The 22,164-nt window shown below is 39.0% G+C and overlaps 1 protein-coding gene across 2 annotated transcripts; it reads right to left on the minus strand.

The window, feature by feature from the left end:
* Positions 1–1,379: 1,379 nt before the first annotated feature.
* On the minus strand, positions 1,380–21,740 carry mpv17 (mitochondrial inner membrane protein MPV17). 2 transcript variants are annotated; one of them, XM_079641893.1, is made up of 8 exons: positions 21,602–21,740; positions 20,813–20,892; positions 17,847–17,962; positions 13,815–13,907; positions 7,860–7,955; positions 2,704–2,736; positions 2,546–2,598; positions 1,380–2,053 (listed from the first exon to the last, which is right to left on the minus strand). In XM_079641893.1, the coding sequence occupies exons 2-8, from the start codon at positions 20,883–20,885 to the stop codon at positions 1,984–1,986; spliced, it is 534 nt and encodes a 177-aa protein (XP_079498019.1). In that variant the 5' UTR covers positions 20,886–20,892; positions 21,602–21,740; the 3' UTR covers positions 1,380–1,983. The 2 variants fall into 2 exon arrangements, with proteins under 2 accessions (XP_079498019.1, XP_079498020.1); XM_079641894.1 differs by having other exon boundaries at positions 21,517–21,672.
* Positions 21,741–22,164: the final 424 nt, after the last annotated feature.

The following is a 22,164-nucleotide window of genomic DNA, read 5'->3' on the forward strand; positions in this document are numbered from 1 at the left end:
TAACAGGGTTCTTTGTAGTACTTTCATTTACTGGCGGTGGGGGCAATGCACAACTAAGCACATTCAAGCAAACAGAAGAAGACAACCTCAATGTATCAACACACAGCCGCAGTCCGGACTTACCCATGGATGTATAATAAGGGAAGGTGAAATAAATACTTTACATTAAGTTATTTTTGTGTTGTCTAAATAATGATGTAATGCTTTTGAAAGGCAAAGAATAATACAAATAAATATATATATGTATATATGCTGAGCCCAGAGTGAAATTTTGGTAACAGCACGACTATCCTGGACAAAGTTATATTGGGGGTGCCAAATCCGGCAGCACCAACACCTGGTCTGCCTCATGTAGAAGCCCCTCTTTAGTTTCTCACCTGCTGAGCCCAGAGTGAAATGCTTTTGTGTGCACAAACTAGAGGTGAGCAGCAAACACCAGTGTGATTTTGGTGACAGTACGACTATCTAGGACAAAGTTAAAGTGGGGGTGCCAAATCCGGCAGCACCAACACCTGGTCTGCCTCATGTGGAAGCCCCTCTTCAGTTTCTCACCTGCTGAGCCCAGAGTGAAATGCTTTAGTTTGCACAAAACATTTTTGGGTGGCCTGCCCCCCTAGCTCTCCTATACATGTTTTGGACCTCGGTATTTACGAAATCCTAGGCACGGGCCTGACTGAGCCAACACTAGGTAAAGCCACTACTACACTATCACTGTTTAAAAATGTATTTATTTATGTTTACACATTTTAGTTGACTCATTAGCAAGTTGAGCTATTTTGTGCTCGATTTGTATTTTTTAAATTTTTAAATTTTCATCAGATGCAAAAATAAGACAACCAAATTTGAAAAATATATCTGGTAGGCTACCCCTTCTTACTTTTCATTTCGATTGTCTGCTATTTAGTAAATATAGTTTGACAGAAAATAGTTCAATAGATGTTTGAATGAGTAGTTTAAAATGTTAACTTCAGTACTTTTCAAGAGATGAAACGTCTGATGCCACTGTGAAACCTGTACGGTAAATACGAAGCTACATCCAACAGTGTGTTAGCTTAGCATAGCACAAAGACTGGAAACAGAGTGGACGACTAGCCTGTCTCTGTCCAATATGAAATACAAAATATAATCAACCAAGCAGCATCTCTACAGTGAAAGTTGAACCAATTACTGTCTTTGTTTTAACACAGATTAATCAAGATAATTATATATTAGTTAGCTTAAGAGTTGCTGATGCTAGCTCCTTCCATCTGTTTCCTGTGTTTGTGCTAAGCTAAGCGGCTACTGGTTATAGCTATTATTATCTTACAGACATTAAAGTGGTTTCAACTCACAATTATGATCAGCTTTCCTTCATCATTGATCTGTGAAACAAGAGCATCTTTCCAGAGACAGAGTTTATTTTTTTAAAGTTTTTCCCACAGTCAATAGACCAGAAGGCCAGAATTGTAAGAAAATTGCAACTTTTATTATATTTACAGTATGTAAACTAAAATAAATCATTTTCAACATTTCCTTCATCCCAGCACAAAATGATTAAGCTTTACAAATCAACATTTACCATTGTTTCAAGCGATTGTTGAATTAGAGGTTAGAAAACTGTTTTTCTAAGCAGTGGCTGTGAATATGTGTGTGTGTGTGTGTGTGTGTGTGTGTGTGTGTGTGTGTGTGTGTGTGTGTGTGTGTGTGTTATTGTGCGTACGTGTGGCTACACCACTGCCATAAATAACAAACTTTCACAGACATTTATGCAACGTTTGACTTTCAAGTGTGAACGTGTCATTCAGAGTAGACAAGCACTTTTCTCCCGACCTTTATAATGAGTCAGTCACAGTTTTACACTTTGGAAATATCAGCAGAACTAAGTTAGACCACGTCACACGCACAAGCACACAGACACACTACAAATGAGTGTATCATCATCATCATCATCATCATCATCATCATCATCATCATCATCATCATGTAGACAGCTGGACTTGTGGTTCACATCTTGTTCACCTTCCAGGTCAGATAGGAGTTCCAGGCGACAGCGACTATCTGCACCACAGCCATCCTGAAAGGAAATATGATTTAAATAAAGGCAAATAAACAAAAGAGTCTGATATGTTCACCAAGACAGACTTAAAGACAATCATAATGCTTCTTCTTATGAGATTTTAGGGCTTTAACATATATATTTTTGAAGTTCAAAGCTTCTATCGAGATTTTTGAAACAAACCAAAACAAGAAATATCCCACACAAAATCTACAATTTGAAAAAAAAGTGATTTGTCCAATGAAAAAAGTAGGTGTTTTTTATAATAAATCCTATTTTGGACTTTACAACGCTCAAGAATGATTAGAGATGTTTGAGTAAGAAGCAACACAGCCCCCACTTGAATCTAATGTTAATACAAAGTTTAATCTTTATCTGTATCCGTGCAGAAATAACAAGTTAAAACAGAACCAATGAACATGACATGCAAACCACTCAAAAGAAACACCTCAGCAGCACTAAATGCATTGAATAGTCACATTGCATGATAACATATATATGAACTCTGACCTGTGGTGAAGTGGAATGAAGTAGAAATTGGCAATCTGGACTGCGGGCCAAAGCTGAAAAACAGAAACAGAAAATATTGAAAAGACAATCTGATGCACAACATGAAGTCGAGGGGACATTTGAGTCGGTAAAATTGTTTATTTACAGGAAACACTTACATAGTAATTTGAGATGAGGGCGTCTGGGTAGTCCTGTGAACAAGGAACAGATACTGTATTTGAATGGGCACTGTAATGAGTCACTTTTATATTATGTTAAACCAAAATCCACATTCTAAAAGTAGCTCTTAACAACCTGAGTTTGAAAGAAAGCTGATGTATTTAAGCACTAACAGCAGTTACAAAGTCACAATCACAAATCTGCAGCAGGTGATTATACTCTTCAAGGTCCATTGTATTTCAAATAGGGAGAACATTGAGTAGGGTTTATTAAACCTCTCAGTTGTCTTTCAGGAATATAAAACAAAACTTGTTCTTCAGATCCCAATTACTTCAATGAAAGACGTCTGTTTCACAGCTGTTTGGCAAAACCTGCTCTCAGGTGTCAAGTGAAAAGGCATCATGGGAAAACTGGGAACTCGTCACACCTTTTCGAAAAAGTCTCCTGAACAAGTGCGTGTGAAAAAAATATTGTGCTGCTGTCTGAAGGAAATCCCAGTATTTTGCACTTAAATGCAATTTTGAAAGGTTTTCAATGTCCTTATAGCACACATCAGATTCCTCTCTGAACGCTTCACACTTTTGGTGAGAAGTTTCTGAGTTTGGATAGAAAACATCTGCAGATACACATTAGAACTTCCTGCCCCGTGCTGAGTTCAGGTTCAGCCCTCCAACACCTTCCCTCAGAGAACCGTTAACCTGCAGGTGTGTGGAGTGAGAGATGGTGATGTGTTCAAGCTCAAGGTGGTGTGGAGTTTCTGTCCAAAAACAATGACGTTTTAGAGCCAAAGATATCGGCACATGGCCAAATAATAATGGTTGAGTTATTGGTAGTGATGGACATCTTCATCAGCCCCCTGTAGATGCAGTATATAAGAGTCACTTTGGGGTATGGGAAGTCTTTATTTTACTTAATGAAGATGAAAAAAGTGAGCAAAATCTACATTTTCTGCTGGCAAAACTACTAATTGACAAATAATGGACAAAGCTTCTGTCGCTGTCCATGGTTCTGAAACATTAAAAAAGTGTGAATGTAATCCTTTAAAACCGGCATTATGGTAGATAAATATAACTGTAAAAACATAATGCATATACACAGCTTTAAGTCTTTTAAGCTAAAATACTTGACGTGTAAAAACTCTACAATTTCCCTTTGAGTTGCAAAATAAACCTCAACATTAATCACACGCTTATTATAACGTTGGTACTTAAATCATGTGAAGGTGACAGGAAAAGATTTAGGCTAGAAAGAGTGTTAATGTGGCCCAACAACGCAGAAAAATAAGCAAATATATAAAATAAGAATAGAACGTACTTAAATAAATGAGTCTTACTGTAATCTAGTAAAGCTCCTTTAAGTGTAATAATCTAGACAAGTTTTTGCCAAATAATGGAACAAAGGTTGTTAGATGCTGACCTTAAACTCCACAGTAAATACAAAAGGTCTGTGTGAGAGTTGTTTGGGTATAAAAACACACATATACCTTTTATATATTTACACACACACAAACTTTCCCGTGTCCTCTACCTAAAGGTCACATCAACATGACTCGACATATAAAAACAACGAGCCAATGTTCCAGTCTTAATATTTTTTTTGGTTTTCTAATTAAGGCCCAACAAGCTGCTGGGCCACCTGAGGTGATCGCTGCGTCACACACACAAACACGTCAAAACGGTTCCTCACACACTCTGCAGAAGACGGGACGTTTCTCAGATCTTCCAGGAGTTGCTAAACAGTAGGAATACTTTTCAGTAAACAAGAAGTTATTTCCCTTCAGTGTCTTAGATGTCAATCACAAACTGCTGCCAATTAAACTTAATCAAAAGGAAGTTAAATGCTTTTTTACAGTTACAATGATTTGTTTTTTTGCCATCCTACGTCCTAAATTAGACTAGATTCAAGGATTTCTTGTTTGATGTTTCTTGTCTTATTAGATAAATGCATCTACACTTGAAAAGGGGACAGAGAGGGGACGATAGAATAGAATTAGAATAGAATTGGGAGGGATGAAACCCATGGTCACACATGCAGAGCACACGGCACACACAGTGAAATGTGTTCTCTGCATTTAACCCATCCTAGTACCAGGAGTCTAGTAAAAACAGGCTTGGGGTTTAACAGGTTAAGAGGTCGAGACCAAGTCAAGATCAAGACTTCAAGAGGTCGAGACCAAGTCAAGACCAAGACGTAAAGAGGTCGAGACCAAGACTTTAAGAGGTCAAGACAAAGTCAAGACCAAGACTTTAAGAGGTCGAGACCAAGTCAAGACCTTAAGAGGTCGAGACCAAGTCAAGACCAAGACTATAAGAGGTCAAGACAAAGTCCAGACCAAGACTTTAAGAGGTCGAGACCAAGACTTTAAGAGGTTGAGACCAAGTCAAGACCAAGACTTTAAGAGGTTGAGACCAAGTCAAGATCTTAAGAGGTTGAGACCAAGTCAAGTCCTTAAGAGGTCGAGACCAAGTCAAGACCAAGACTTTAAGAGGTCGAGACCAAGTCAAGATCTTAAGAGCTTGAGACCAAGTCAATACCAAGACTTCAAGAGGTCGAGACCAAGTCAATACCTTAAGAGGTTGAGACCAAGTCAAGACCTTAAGAGGTCGAGACCAAGTCAAGACCTTAAGAGGTCGAGACCAACTCAATACCAATGCTTTAAGAGGTTGAGACAAAGTCAAGACCAAGACTTTAAGAGGTCGAGACCAAGACAAGACCTTAAGAGGTTGAGACCAAGTCAAGACCAAGACTTTAAGAGGTTGAGACCAAGTCAATACCAAGACTTTAAGAGGTTGAGACCAAGTCAAGACCAAGACTTTAAGAAGTTGAGATTAAGTCAAGACCAAGACTTTAAGAAATTGAGACCAAGTCAAGACCAAGACGTTAAGAGGTTGAGACTAATTCAAGACCAAGACGTTAAGAGGTTGAGACTAATTCAAGACCAAGACTTTAAGAGGTCGAGACCAAGTCAAGACCAAGACTTTAAGAGGTTGAGACCAAGTCAAGACCAAGACTTTAAGAGGTCGAGACCAAGTCAAGACCTTAAGAGGTTGAGACCAAGTCACTACCAAGACTTTAAGAGGTTGAGACCAATTCAAGACTTCAAGAGGTCGAGACCAAGTCAAGACCTTAAGAGGTCGAGACCAAGTCAATACCAAGACTTTAAGAGGTCGAGACCAAGTCAAGACTTTAAGAGGTTGAGACCAAGTCAAGACTTCAAGAGGTTGAGACCAAGTCAAAACTTCAAGAGGTCGAGACCAAGTCAAGACCTTAAGAGGTCGAGACCAAGTCAAGACCAAGACTTTAAGAGGTCGAAACCAAGTCAAGACTTCAAGAGGTTGAGACCAAGTCAAAACTTCAAGAGGTCGAGACCAAGTCAAGACCTTAAGAGGTCGAGACCAAGTCAATACCAAGACTTTAAGAGGTCGAAACCAAGTCAAGACTTTAAGAGGTCGAGACCAAGTCAAGACTTCAAGAGGTCGAGACCAAGTCAAGACCAAGACCGGTCTCGAGTACTACGACACTAGTATGAAGTATAAAACTGTTGGTATCGAGTGCAGGTCTTTGCTTTCTTTAAGGTAAAATCTGAAGACAGAGTCCAGGAAAGTAAGAAGAAAGGCAGAAGTCTTGCTGCACCCGAGTTTAACTTTCTTTTTGAGAGCGTCTCCATTGAGTTTCCGCTCACATTTCCCCGGCCAGGTGCTCTGTTTGTAATGAGCGCATTCATCATTTACTTTCTGTCCTTTCTGACATTTACCAGTTTGGCCTTTCTGCTCCAACACCGCGCCTCCTTTGGTAAATAATTGATGCTGTGCTGGGTAAGCAAGGCGGGACGGACGTTTGAGCAGCTGGCACACAACGACCTGGCATACAAACACCGACACACACATTTATATATGATGGTATGAGTCACTCCAGCTATTTCCACAGTCTCCTCTTCCTCCATCACAGGAAATGGATTCTAATAATAATGAGAGGTGAGTGTGTGAGGGCAGATAGAAACAAACTGTGTGTGTGTGTGTGTGTGTGTGTGTGTGTGTGTGTGTGTGTGTGTGTGTGTGTGTGTGTGTGTGTGTGTGTGTGTGTGTTAATCTACCTGGACTCTGATCACACATGTAAAATGCCAGGATGAAATCCACCCAGCTTGAGTCGAGTCTCAGGTTTAAATATAGAATAAAATCCAGTCAAATCAGAATAACAGAGGAGCCAATGATATATCATTCCTACTAAGAAAATATTTGATATAAAAACAACTAAAATTAAAGAGAAATCTATATTCTTTAAAAGTCTAATGTAAATCTGAAAGCAAAATTAAATGATTATTTTTTTAGGAGATAAGGGACAAAATATGCCCGAGATACAAAGGTCTTTGTAAAGCTAGAAAATTATAAATTATGATAAAAAAATAAATAAGTAATTAGGGCCCGGGCACGGAGCGCTAGGACCCAACGGCGTCCTAGTTATATATTATAATAAAATGAAAATAGAAAAATATAATACAAAAAATATATATAAATAAAAATAAATGCATTAAAAAATACAAATAAATAAATGTCAGACATGAGAAAAGACATTACATGTATTATTCATTTATTTAAAAAACATTTCTATTTATTTATTTGGAAACCCTAAATGAGATGTTTAGAGCCCTTTGCCATCATTTTTGTTTTTGTTTTGTTATTATATATTATCTTTGTAAAATGTATTGTTTTTGATTTTATTGTTGAATATTTTTGCATTTTTCCAGTGATATTTTCTTCAGGCTGTAGCAGAGCATCCTCTTCCTCCTCCTCCTGCCTTTAAATAACAATCATGAATTTGAAATGAACCGAGAACAGTCCGGGTCAAACACGGAACTTTTGACCTCTGGTGGAAAGAACATTGAACAAAAACGAAAGAGTTTTTTGAGTAAAACTGACCCCAATCCCCTGGCACATGCCCCAGATATTTCAACCAATTCAACCGAGGACACTCATGTGAGGATAACAACACAAAACAAGGTTAGAGACTATTTCTGCATCCTGCGTTTTCCAGACACTTAGAGTTCTTAATAAAGAGTTGCTGTGGAAACTCGCACACGACCTGCAGGGTGTGAGGAGTGTTCGCTGTGACGCTGGCGGAGTAACGCTGAAATAAAACGTGATGTGAATAACCTCACCCTCTTCAGTCTGGTGACGTTGTCCTCCAGCGTCAGGCCGTTCAGAGCGCCAGAGATCGAGATAAACGCTCCGAGGAAACACGGGGCAAAACACAACTGCAACACAGAGGACAGTAAGTTACAAACAGAATCAAATCACTTCAGTGCGTTTACTGGGAATGGGAGAATTAAGATCAGAGGGGACGTTTTTCCGTTGCAGCAGGATGTAAATCAAGCATTGCACATCATTAGAAATAAAAAAAAAAAGGGTAGAAAATAAAGAATTATACAATAGAAACATCTCAAATAGCAGATACATGTGGTTACTCACTACAAAAACCCGAAATGTTGCCAAGTATCTTCTTCTAATATCAAGTCAGAATGTGTCTTTACACCTGCTACAGGGCGACTGTGGCTATGAGGGAGTGTGGTCGTCTTTCAACCAGAAGGTTGTGGGTTCGATCCCAGCCCATGCAGTCAACATGTCGATGTATCCTTGGGCAAGATACTTAACCCTGAGTTGCTCCCGATGGCATGGCCAACGGTGTGTGAATGTTAGGTCCTAGAGTGAGGTACACTGCTCTGTGTGAATGGGTGAATGACATGTAGTATGTAAAGCGCTTTGAGGGGTCTTAAAGACTGGATAAAGCGCTATATAAGTACAGTCCATTTACCATAAGACATAATAACTTCAGAAGTGACTCTGCAGTGAGACATCGGGTCTTGTTTTTAGACAATGCTTCATCTTGTTAAGTCAAATCATCTTATTTTGAATCGTATCTCAGACGAAACACATTTTTGTACATATTAGAAAAATCTCCAACTAACATTAGAAAACCTTTGAGCGTTTGCGGTTTATATTGTAACAACATCTCCTGATTCTGGTCAAATATAGTTCAAAATGAGTTCTCCAGATAATTACAAGATCTGATTTATCTAAATATCCCTTACCAAGCACATTTTCATTTGTTCTATTGAAAGATGTTTTTACTTATTTCAAGTGAAAACAGCTTGTTTTCATTCATGTTTCTCTTGTCTTTGGAGCAGCATATTTACCAGTGCTCCAGATCGTATAAGTCAGCAAGCTGTGTGTTTTAAACTAATGTCAACACAGCCTTTACATTTGTAATTAGAGTTATGATCAACTTAATCAAACATTCATTTGATGCAGTTTGGAATAAATGTAAAAACATCTAAATTGTTGAGTTCTTTTATCACAGCAGAGGCGTCAACATTTGTTCACGTAATAAGATTTGATAACCTTCTTAGGGTGTTTTCTATATTGGTGCTTCTTTTATGGTTTGATTGAGAGTTCATGTTTTGGGGGGGCTTTGTGAAAACTGCAGATCCAACTGAAATCCAAGTAAAAAGAAAATGTAGATGAAGCTTCATTTCATTTGCCAGATGGAATAAATGTTGTCAGACCAAAGAGAATAAACCAGCTTGATATGCACCCTCCGTACATTAAGACTACAGGAGAAGATACAGGAAGATTTGATGCATGAACGAGACGTAATATCTGACTGATGAATAATTATTTTGATGTATTTCCGTTTAGATTATTATTATTATAGTATTTTTCAATAACAATAGGGGTATTCGTTCTACATTACATTGCTTTTAGATACAACCTTGAAGAAAACAGAATCATATAAGTACATCAGGTTTCATAGAGCCAAACATTTCAAGTGCTACTCAACTGGCTTTAGATAAGCCAGCCCTTTATTAGCATATAAGTGCTTTGTTAGTAATTCTATCGCTCAAAGTGGAGTCTAAAGAGATGAGTTTTCAGTCTGAAGAAGATGTGTAAGCTTTCTGCTGTCCTGATTTCAATGGGGAGCTCATTCCACCATTTTGGAGCCAGGATAGCAAACCCACGTGTTTTTGCTGATGGGAACTTGGGTCCCCCTCACAGTGCGGGTGCAGCGAGCCGTTTGGCTGATGCAGAGCGGAGTGCACGTGCTGGGGTGTACGGTTTAACCATGTCCTGGATGTAGGAAGGGCCAGATCCATTCGCAGCATGGTACGCAAGTACCAGTGTCTTGAAGTGGATTCTAGCAGTTACTGGAAGCCAGTGAAGGGAGCAGAGGAGCGGCGTGGTGTGGGAACATTTAGGAAGGTTGAAGACCAGACGAGCCGCTGCATTCTGGATGAGCTGCAGAGGTCGGATGGCACATGCAGGTAGACCAGCCAGGAGGGAGTTGCAGTAGTCTAGGCGTGAGATGACGAGAGCCTGGACCAGAATCTGCGCTGATTTCTGGGTCAGCTGGGGACGTATCCTCCTGATGTTGTAAAGCGTGTATCTGCAGCAGCGGGTTGTAGCAGTTCTATTTTGAATAGCGTAGGTAGGTTACTTTTTCTGAATGATAAGCGAGCTGTTATTAAAAAATATTAATGCCGCTTCCGGTAACACGGCAACAAAAGGGGCAGGAATTATGATGGCCGTTCTTTGTTCCCAAAGCCACGGAGGGAGAAGTTGGCGACAGTGGGTGGGTGTTTCTCAATGTCGAGGAACGATGCTCCATAGCCACTATTTCAAGGATGCTACGTCATCGAGTCCCGCCGAAGGACTGTTCCAATGTCCAGGCTCCTTGGAATTCTACGGAGGCCGGCGTCCTTCGTTGCGGGAAATTTCGAGGCTGCACATGTGTATCCTCCGCGGTCTTAAAATCCCCACAATGCTTTGCGCACGGACCAATTTCCAAAATCTTTGGCGGAAAATATAAGGCGGGGCCTCTCATGTGACGCACACCTGCCAGCCCGTTCCATTCTTCGTTCTCCGAATGCCAGGAAGGATTCTTGCCTCGCCTCTAATGGACCCGACTCGGAGGACATGTCCTACCAAGGAAGCGTCCTCGACATTGAGAAACATCCACTGTGTGTGAGGCTTCAGAGACGCCGTTGGTATGTTTCTCCGTTGTTTATTGCGTTTTGCGTTCTTGATATGTTGCCTTATTGTGTGAGAGTGCTGTTTACGCAGCGTGGTTTGTGTACGCTCCCTTTTGTTTGGTGTATATTTTTAGACAGCGCAGAAGGTGTCCAGTGAGGTTTTCTGGGTTGCTTGGTTTCAAGTAGAGAAAGATACTTTCTTATTAATTCATTTAAAGGTAGGTTAGGTAATTTTGGAGAAACCAGCTCGAGTGCGTTACAATTTGAAAATACACAACCGGAATAAATCTGCTACTTCCTTCCAGAGCCCCTCCTCCAACACACACGAACGCTCACATGACCAATGAGGGCACGAGATAAGTTTGTGCACAGATGGAAGGCTGACAGGCAGGTAGGCCATCCAGTTACTTTAGCCGGGCCGGCTCAGATGATTGGTCGTGCTTTTTACAGTACCACTGCTTCCACAGATACATTTTTATGGATTTTTTGTCAAAGCACTTGAGATATTCATTGCTATCGGGATGTTTTGAGCATTCCATGGAATATAACAAAAAATGTATCTCGAGCCGGTTTCTCAAACTTACCTACCCCACCTTTAAGTTAATGATGTGTTTGTAAAATAACTCACAATGGCCGGAATGTGAGTGAATTATTATTATTATTAGAAATAATGCAAGGAGGCATACAAAATGTTTATAATTGTATTTGCATGTGAACTAACATTTGTTTGTCCTCTTATGTTTTGAAGGTTTTCAACCTGATGAGAATCTGATGCAAAGTCTGATAGGAATGCAAAGTGTCTTATAAAGAACTGCTGAGCAGAACATAAAGACAAAAGAAAGAATCTGAGTGGTCCAAGCGTCCTCTGTTGCCCTCCAGCCTCTCAAGTTCGGACAAAACACTGACTTCAGGCCAAAACCCGGAAGAACTTGACACGAACAAAAGAACTGTGGACTTAATTCTACTCTACGAAGCTCAGGGATAAAGTGAAACCCCTCCCAGGCTAACGTGGGGCTCCAGTGACGTGCAGCTGATATTTAAGTCTGACGCAGCAGATGCTTCGCTCACATCTCCAACAACACTTGAGTTCTCACTGAGGGACGCATCTCTATTCAGGCGGAGCAGCGGACCCTTGGCTCCAGTAAATATTTCAGCATGTTGAAAGCTCTGCGCTCTTCTTCTGTGGTGTTTCACTTTAAGCTGCATTTGTTCTGCTGAATCAAACAGAAGGAGAAACACTACAGCAGGCTTTGATTGATCTTAGTGTTTCCACCCAGGTGTTTAAATCCATAGAAGACAATCGGAGATGTAGCATTTTAATAAGTCTTCAAAAGTGTGTTATTTTTTTTAAAAAGGAAATAAATTAAAGAAAAATCTAAATGTTTTAAAGGTTCAATGTAAATCTGGAGGCTTATTAAAATAATATGCCCGAGATACAAAGGTCTAAAGTTTAGGTAAACATAGAACATTTGAAATAATACAATTACAAATATAAATATATGTAAGCGATGAGAAGACATTACATATATTATACATTTACTAAAATACCACTTTGTATTATTTGGAAACCCTCAAAGAAATGTTTAGAGTCCTTTCTGTCTGCCATCATTCTGCAGGGATTTGTATTATTTGTGTTATTAAATATTATCTTTGTAAAAGATAGTCATTTGTCTCGGGTATAAATTAAGACTGTAGCTTTTCCCATTAACGACTAAAGCCAGGGGTCAGGAGGGATTTCAGTCGAGTGGGTAATGGGATTTAAACAAGCCTGATGATACAATAATCAACCAACTATAGAGTGTGTGTGTGTGTGTGTGTGTGTGTGTGTGTGTGTGTGTGTGTGTGTGTGTGTGTCTTCAGCTCATTAGTGTTGCTAACAGGGAGGATGAGTGCCGACCACAAATACATAATTTCCAAGATACATCAGGATGACACAAAGAAACTGAAAAGCTTTAACTATTTTTCATCCCAGCTGAAGTGTGTCCTCAGCCTTAGCCGTACTTAAAGGTCACCTATTGTGCAAAATCCTCTTCCTCATGTCTCTTCTACATCAACATGTGTCCCCTCTTCTCCATGTCTCTTCTACATCAACATGTGTCCCCTCTTCTTCATGTCTCTTCTACATCAACATGTGTCCCCTCTTCTTCATGTCTCTTCTACATCAACATGTGTCCCCTCTTCTTCATGTCTCTTCTACATCAACATGTGTCCCCTCTTCTTCATGTCTCTTCTACATCAACATGTGTCCCCTCTTCTTCATGTCTCTTCTACATCAACATGTGTCCCCTCTTCTTCATGTCTCTTCTACATCAACATGTGTCCCCTCTTCTTCATGTCTCTTCTACATCAACATGTGTCCCCTCTTCTTCATGTCTCTTCTACATCAACATGTGTCCCCTCTTCTTCATGTCTCTTCTACATCAACATGTATCCCCTCTTCTTCATGTCTCTTCTACATCAACATGTGTCCCCTCTTCTTCATGTCTCTTCTACATCAACATGTGTCCCCTCTTCTTCATGTCTCTTCTTCATCAACATGTGTCCCCTCTTCTCCATGTCTCTTCTACATCAACATGTGTCCCCTCTTCTTCATGTCTCTTCTACATCAACATGTGTCCCCTCTCTGGAAAGAGACTCTGAAAGTTTCAGGAACAAAGGTTCTCTCTCTTTTTGATCCATTTCTATAAAAACCTGTCTGAAAATGAGCTGATCAGATTTTGGCCACTTTATGATGTCATAACGATGTTTTGTCTTGTGTAACCATTAGCCAATCAGTAACCAAGGTAACCCCCCCCCCCCCCTTATCACCTGAATCTCCTCTAGAGCTCCATTGAGTTCTTTTTAACCAAATCTCTCTCAGAGGGGTGTGGGGAGGGGCTCCTTATTTTCATCTAAAGTAACAGACAGAGAATCAGCACTTTGGAAACAGGGCTGAAACAGAGGGGATTATGGGTAATGCTGCAATGATCTGTTTGGTGTTTCAGCCAATCAGAGACATGTTCTGTATATATCTGAGACCTGTAATATATTGATGAAAGACAGAATAATAGGGGACCTTAAAATGTGATGAAAGTTAGTTTTCCTCACCTGGTCAGCCAGCATCTTCTTCATGGCGGCACTTTTAGTTCCTCCAACCACCAGGCGGTCCAGGACTTTGTACCAAGAGCCGATGACTGGTCCCTGTGACGTTACGACAGACAATAAAATGTGATTATTATGGATTCTTTTCTTTGTTTTTTACAGTTTTATTATCAATTACCACAGTGGATACCTAAAGTGTTTACAACTAACATAAGTGATGATTACACATAATGAAAAGGAACGAGAAAGAGAGACGAGATTTAGAGAATAAAGAACATTTTAAAATAAATTAGAGCTTAATAATTCTTCTACATTTTATTGGAAATATGGACATACTGTATGGCGTAACGTCCAAATTGCAAAAAGGCGTAAAATGTGTTTTTTTTCAGACTTTTTTTTTTTAAAAAGCAAATATTATCAGGAGAATCAAACCATCATACATTTAATAACACATTTATTAAAATGAGAATAATAATTCAAAAGTATGATTTCTAAGTTCTTTGCAATGGAAATATCACTCAAAAATAAATTATAATTTTCTTTCCAAATCCTCAAACAGTTATAAATCGATTTTATTTTTTAAATCCAGTTAACCAAACAAGAACACCCATGGAGAAGTGAAGCTGCTGCTCTGCTAACGTGTTGTTCACCGTATGCATGTAATAGGTTTATGACTTGTTATTGATCATTTCCTAGAAAGCGCCAGCATAGATTTCCACGATGAATCCTAACTGGACGATATTTATTTAGAATGTTTAACCCTCCTATTGTCTTTCCTTACTTTGGGGTTCGCGGTCAAATTTGACCGGTCCTGTTTTAACTGCCATTACATTAACACCAAAACCATTAATCATCACCACATTTCATTTAACACCCTTTCAAACTGTACATATTGTATCAGACGACTGGTATACATGAAGAACTGCAGTAAATATACAAAGAGCACTGAACATGTACTGTGTGTGCCAGGTGTGATCCATGTGGGGGAGGGGCACATAAGAGCGGGAAATGTGTCAAATTGTTCTGTGTGTGTGTGTGTGTGTGTGTCTGTTTTTGAAAGAGTGTGTGTGTGTGTGTGTGTGTGTGTGTTTGAGAGAGAGAGAGAGAGTGTGTATGTGTTTGAGAGAGAGAGAGAGAGAGAGAGAGAGAGAGAGAGAGTGTGTGTGTGTGTGTGTGTGTGTGTGTTTGAGAGAGAGAGAGAGAGAGTGTATGTGTGTGTGTGTGTGTGTGTGTGTGTGTGTGTGTGTGTGTGTGTGTGTGTGTGTGTGTGTGTGTGTGTGTGTGTGTGTATGCGTTTGTGTATCTGTGTGTGAGTCTGTGTTTGAAAGAGTGCATGTATGTATGTATGCATGTATGTATGTGTCTGTGTGTGAGTCTGTGTGTGTGTGTGTGAGAGTTTGTGTGTGTGTGTGAGTGTGTGTGTGTGAGAGTCTGTGAGTGTGTGTGTGAGTGTGTGTGTGTGTGAGAGTCTGTGTGAGAGTGTGTGTGTGTGTGTGTGTGTGTGTGTGTGTGTGTGTGTGTGTGTGTGTGTGTGTGTGTGTGTGTGTGTGTGTGTGTGTGTGTGTCATTTTTGACCGGGAACAAAGTTGACTAAATCATCCAAAGTTCAATGAATTGGTGATCAGCCATTTCATATGTTCAAATGTCTACTGTGAAGGATATCATAAAGCCTTAAAGCAATCGAATGTAAAACAAAAAGGTTATGATTGATGAAAGTAGTAAATCGGTCAGGTTTGACCCGAAGCCAACAGGAGGGTTAAGAACTCTTGCACCCTCTTTTCAACCAGCGGTTAAAACATCAACATTTGTTATATTTGATATTGACGCAGTAAAATCAGAAGGAGACCATTGTGTGAGTTGAGGGCATGGTATAGCGTTAAATCAAATAGGAACGAAGAAAACCACTAGCTAGTAAACAATACATGTTTAACATTTACGAAAATTAGTTTTGCAAATGTTTTGTGTGAAAGTAAAAGCATTTAACACTGTTATACTTCAAGGGCACACGTAATACACGTTGGTGTTAACACGACAATTCCTCTGTTAGGAGAAACTGTATTTCCAAAATCATCTTGAATGCAGTAAACATACATTTGAATGGCTAATCCAATACTGTTTCATAATTCAATCTGTTCCACACATCACGCTAAAGAAACCTCTGTTTATCTGTCTATAGTTTTCCATCTTGCACGTTATTATCTCCGTGCAGTCTGCATATCGATTAGACGTGAGCCTGTAAACCTAATATATATGATGGATGTGAGGAAGTTTGATCCAAGGTGAGACGGTTGTGTTTCCAGATGATGATGTTTCTCAGTTTCTCAATGACTCCATGGTGTTTCTCAATGTCGAGGACGCTTACTTGGTAGCACATGTCTTCCGAGTCACTAGCTTCAGAAGCGAGGCAAGAGTCCTTCCTAGCCTCGTAAAATGAAAAATGGTGGAACAGGCTAACAGGCTAACAGGTGTGCGAGGCCCCGCCTTAAATGGAGCGTGATTTCCGTCACAGATTTTGGGAAATTGGTCCGTGCGCAAAGCATTGTGGGGATTTTAAGACCTGCTCTGGAGCAGCCTTCCTCGAGATTGAGAAACACCCCTGGACCGTTTCTCAATCTCGAGGATACTGGCTTCCAAGCCAATATTTCAAGGATGCTACGTCATCGAGTGCCGCCGAAGGACTATTCCAATCTCCAGCATACTTGGAATTCCACCAAGGCCGCGTCCTTGGTTTGGGGGAAATTTCGAGGCTGCACAGGGGTAGACTTCGCGTCCTTCAAATCCCCACAATGCTTTGCGGACGGACCAATTTCAAAAACCCTTGCGGAGAATGGCTGAACCGACGCAGCACACACTTAAATGTAAGTATGTAGTGGTGTAGAACATGTGTTGGTGAATATGTTACTTTTTTACATTTGTTATCACCAAAAATATGTTCCGTGAAAGTAAAGCAAGTTCATAATTAGATAGACGTTGTGAGGTATTTATTTTCGGTACAGTTTATGTTGAAACCGTTAGAGAGAGTGGCACACTTGTTAGCCTGTTCCATTCTTCTTTGTTTTCCGAAGCCGTGGCTTGGAAGTATACTTGCTTCATTTCTGAAGGAAGTGACTTGGAAGTACGCGACTACCAAGCCAGTATCCTCGAGATTGAGAAACACCCCCAGTGTGTGTGAAGACATTTCCTATACATCCTTTTTCTATCGTTTATAAGGACGAGGCGGCAGCTTGGCCAAACATAAGACGATTATGGAAATATAAATAAACTTTGCCTCCGATGCGGTGGATTGTGCGGCTGTCAGAGGACGGGGAGAAAGTCAATTCACAAACTAACAAAGGCATGAAGAGATGTAGAACATGGATACGCGTGCAAGTGCGTCATACACGTCATAAATAGTCGCTTATAGATCTAAAAATATGATTTCTAATCTGCTGAATGCTCCATGAACTTCATCACGTAGCTTCACATATGCTCACTGATGTCATACAGATGCCCGACACACAGCAACAAAGCTTATTTTATAGTACCGGTTGTATCTAGTCATCACAGTTTACAGTACGCTTTTACAAATGATCTCACTAATACTGGGAGCTTGGTGAGTCAATAACTTAAAGGGGATTTCATTATTCACAATCTCTTTAATATAGATAATAATATGAACTATATTAAAAGAGAAATGCAATTAAAAACTTTTCTATAAAAACAAAGGAGTCAGAATTAGCCATGCTTGTTGAATACAGCTCTGTTGATTAAAACAAATGTTCAACTAAGAGCTAAATTATTTATCCTTCTTTTTGTATCTTGTCTTTTTATTTATACATTCTTTAATTGTATTTGGTTCTTTTTAAGGAATTTTAAAATATTTGTAATATTCTTTGATTATAATATCATAACCGAAATGTTTATTTTATTATTACTTTTTATATTGTGTTTTTATTTATTTTCTTAATTGTCGTTACTCCTTTTAAATAATTTTTTGACTGAATCAAAACTCTCACTTTTCACTCCATCAAAATGCAACTCTCAAAGGTTCCCTCTTACCACGAAGAAGAAGCCGATGCTCATCATCTTGGCGGTCCTCTGCACGTTGTGGTTGTTGAGCCCTCTCCTCTCGATCAGCTGCTGAGAGATCACATCCCCAACGCCCATCAGAGACCCTGCAGGACAACCAGGACTCAGGTGAGGTGAGGATACACGTGGATCACTGCACACATGTGGAGGTTATACACTTTCTATTTCAACATACAAGTCGCTAAGAAAGTTTCTCCAGTGACAAGATGAACAAAATCCAGCACCAGTCAATTTTTACGCTGCTATGGACATTTTTGAACTCCCACTTGCACAACATCTTTTTTTATATATATCCTGCTTACTTTAAGTCAAAGGTTATTTTGTGTTTCTTTTGTAAATTATTGAGTGTTCTTGCATTTTAATGTGTGAGTGTTTTATACCTCAGGACGGTCTGAAACAGTATTTTGATCTTTCTGTGTGTACAACATATTTTGAGATTGACAATAAAGTTGACTTTGACTTTGAAAAGTGTGTCGAAAAAGAGGGTCTTGTCTGGATCTGGATTATTACTGAGCGAAACCAAGAGGTAGGACCTCGGTGGGGGACGAATAACCCCCGATTAATGTGTATTAAAATGTGCCAGTATTTCAAAGTGTACAGAACAACAAGTCCCGTGTTCTGCCAGCTCACTGTTTTGTCAATAAAGTTTGCAGGGTTTGAAGTTAAGTTCCCAGTTGAACTGTCTGACGGCAAAGTAAAGTCGTGGAAATAATCTAAATATTCCAAACAATTAAACTGATATTTACGTTTGAAGTGGGCTTCTCTTTCAGGTAGCTAAAAGTAAAGTGTGTTGCTGCCCTTGGCCACAGTGTTGAGGCATGTTCAGGTCATGCCTATGTATTATTATATACATATATTAATAAACTCAAACTTCATGCACATTTCGATATAATAAAAAATGGCTTTTTTCTTGTTAGGAATCATCTCAGAAGGTTAAAGTCAGAACAGCAGGTAGGAACAGCTGTGACGCCCATATTATTTGTAGGTGGCGCCTTTTTTTGGTTTTAAGAGTCCAGACATGTATTTATAAAAGGTTAATATGTTTATGATGAGTCCAAGAATCAGTAAAAATAATATATAATACACTGACGTGGATAAATACATCATACGACCCCACTTCAAAAATAAGAAATGACTCTTTAAATTCAATTGTACTGCTTTTTAGTGCTGATTTTTTCTTAACAGCACAGTGTAAAAACATAGACCCAGCTGAACATAAGGTAACCTTTCCCTAAAATGTCACGGGAGGATTAATATAAAGAGGTTTAGGATGATAAAGTGGACAGAAAATGTCAACTGTGGAAGATCAGAGCAATAAATGATCCGTCTGAGACACCTGGAGGGGCCAGAGAGAGATCAGGGGCTTCACACCTCCCTTTATGATCAAAGAAAATATACATTTTTATCAAAACCTAAAAAAAAACACTGACTCTGTGAAGGAAACGTCTTTTTGAACATGTTTCATAACGAGGGCATTAATAGAGGAAAGACTAGGGGGCAAAAATAAATATTCTAACGTCACATTTCAACATCTCAAATTATTATCAGAAAATTGTTCCAAAATGAAAAGTACTCATTAGTTAATTTTGAATTATTATATTAAAGGATTGTATTTTGTCAATGTAGAGCACGTTTTTAAATATATTGCATACCACTGGGTAGATGAGCAGTACTGCATCGTATCATGTGTTTTTTTTCTCATGTATAAAGTTACTATAAGTGTCAAATAACTGAAGTTAAACGTACAATATCTCCCTCTGAAATGTAGGCGGGAAGGAGTATAAAGAAGCAAGTATGTCACAGTTGTATTAAAGTAAATGTCTATTCAATTAAATATAATAAAGTACGTTCTTTTACATATTTAAATTAAACCCCTGACTGATTGTGAGTATTATCACGGCAACTGGTGAGCTTTGTCCCCACCTAGTGGCGATTTAACTGAACTACACTGTAATAATTCAGTATATTTCACCACTTTCATTGCATTTTGGATGATTTAGTCAACTTTGTGTACACACACACACACACACACACACACACACACACACACACACACACACACACACACACACACACACACACACACACACACACACACACACACACCACTTTGAGCGATAGAATTACTAACAAAGAACTTATACACTAATAAAGGACTGGCTTATCTAAAGCCAGTTGAGGAGCACTTGAAATGTCAGTTTTTCATGTATACCAGTAGTCTGATACAATATGTACAGTTTGAAAGGGTGATAAATTAAATGTGGTGATGATTGATGGTTGTTGTGTTAATGTAATAGCAGTTAAAACAGGACCGGAATCTGACCGCAAACACCAAAGTAAGGGGGGGGGGGGGGGGGGAACAAAGATAACAGCAGGGTTAAAGGGAAGCAAATTAAAAAACAGATATTTTTGGCCTTACCCAATAGTTTTTGAGGAAGAAATACGCTATAAAGTCCTCAAATATTATCAACTAAACTCGAACAAGGGTGTTGTATTTTTACAATTGTGATTTTATAAGTTGACTTGATTATTTCTATTGCATTCTCAGTACTTAGTCTATTTCTCTCAACACTAGCATTAATATAAAGCATTACAAAAAAACTACATTTCACTTCAAAGGTCTCTGTCCTTTGTTGATTCTGAGGGGCAAAGTAAACTGGAGCAAAGGTCATGAAAAGTGAAGCCTCCTTACACACATTTCATTCATACTCAAACTGGTAAATAAAGAGTTTTTATGCACCTTTGAATCAAAAAAACCTTTTCGTTATAATCCCTTTTTAATTGAACTTGAGTAAGACTTTGAATGCATGACTGTGACAGTATTTTTACACCGTAGTATTGCAACGTTTGACTTGAGTACTTCGTCCACCTCTGTTAATTGGAGTTGTTGGATATGCATGTTATCAGCATGTACGAAAGGAGGGGTTATTCCCTACCAGCAGTCCCTATCTGCACACTCCAGGGGTATTTGGTCATCAACACCTGGTAGGATTTCCACAGTGCCGCCATTCTCCCTCTGAAGAAAGAAAATGTTTAAAAAGGAGACATTAGTTTTACCCACTAACCCCGCCCACCGTCAGGCAGGCAATGTGACTCAAATCAAGCGACCCTGCTAATACGTTCCCTTATTTCGTCAATTAGGGTTTACCAATTAGATTAAGAAGTTTCTTTCAGTTACTAGTAAGCAACTCAAACAAATACTTTAAACATGCGTATGCTTTCTGAGATCGAAAGGAAACGTTTTAATTAGGCAACCGTTTGAGTACATTTTGTCCAAATAGTAAACTAGTAGCTTTTGCCATAATTAAAAAGCAAAGTTATGTTTTTAGATAAACGACGTGCTTCTCAGTGAAATGTGTCAATGCCGAATGAAGGACAATATTTAAATCATCTAAGGGAAACTAAAAACGAAGAGGTGAAAGACACGTGTATTTAAAAACAACCAATAACACTTTAAATTGTTACATTTCTGAACGAGCTTCGGTGTTACGTTCAGTGACGCTTGGGCTAAAGCAGCTACATCTTGGCAGTACGTTTAGTGTTGCATCACAGTCAACCTCTATACCAATTAGACTGCATTATATAGCTTGTAACTAACTTTAAGTTTGCATTCACATGTAAATAAATTTAACTTTCTAACCTTATTAGTTTCTTTAGCGTTACAGACACCGAGCTGCTACCTTCTCGCACACGTAGCTTAAAAGGTAATGTGTATAAATACTCACTTTATTGCAGTAAATTAAATGTGAACATGCCCGTTTGTGATCCCGGTTCCACTGAGAGCTGCTGGTGATGCGTTCAAGTCCCCAGCCTGAGCTCGGAATATTGAGCTCTACAAGTAAAGGTCCCACGTTTAATCAAAAGGTTTGTTTTGAACCCAATAATACTCCTCATTCTGGTGTATTTAACATTTAAGAGGTCTAATTAACTCACAAATGAATACATAAAGAACTCTTTATTCAATATTTCATAAAACGAAACTATTTTACATCAAGATATAACTGCCAGGTTGGGTTAATAATATATTGAATTAGTTAAAACACAATGAACAACCTATACAGAGTAAATATGTAGAATTTTGTTTAACTTAACAGATAGCAGCATTAAAGATAACACACTAGAGGAGTTTTATTCTCAGTTCATACGTCTTCATTTTAATTGTCCCTAAGCAATGCTGAACTTGTTGTAGATGTGTTTATAATAAGTATTAAATCTAGCTGTATAGTCCTTATTGTCCTGAGTAAAATATGAACACTCACCTTGTCCTTTAAAACCAAATGGATAGCAC

This window comes from Notothenia rossii, assembly GCF_949606895.1.
Source record: "Notothenia rossii genome assembly, chromosome: 8".
NCBI classification, from domain to species: domain Eukaryota; kingdom Metazoa; phylum Chordata; class Actinopteri; order Perciformes; family Nototheniidae; genus Notothenia; species Notothenia rossii.

Bases quoted from the DNA above. Each gene is read 5' to 3' on its own strand.
- mpv17 (XM_079641893.1), bottom strand. From the start codon at position 20,885: ATGGCGGCACTGTGGAAATCCTACCAGGTGTTGATGACCAAATACCCC. The intron at 2,599-2,703 runs GTAAGTGTTTCC...TCTGTTTTTCAG, and splicing joins CCCTCATCTCAAATTACTAT to CTTTGGCCCGCAGTCCAGAT. The intron at 2,054-2,545 runs GTCAGAGTTCAT...ATTTCCTTTCAG, and splicing joins TTCATTCCACTTCACCACAG to GATGGCTGTGGTGCAGATAG.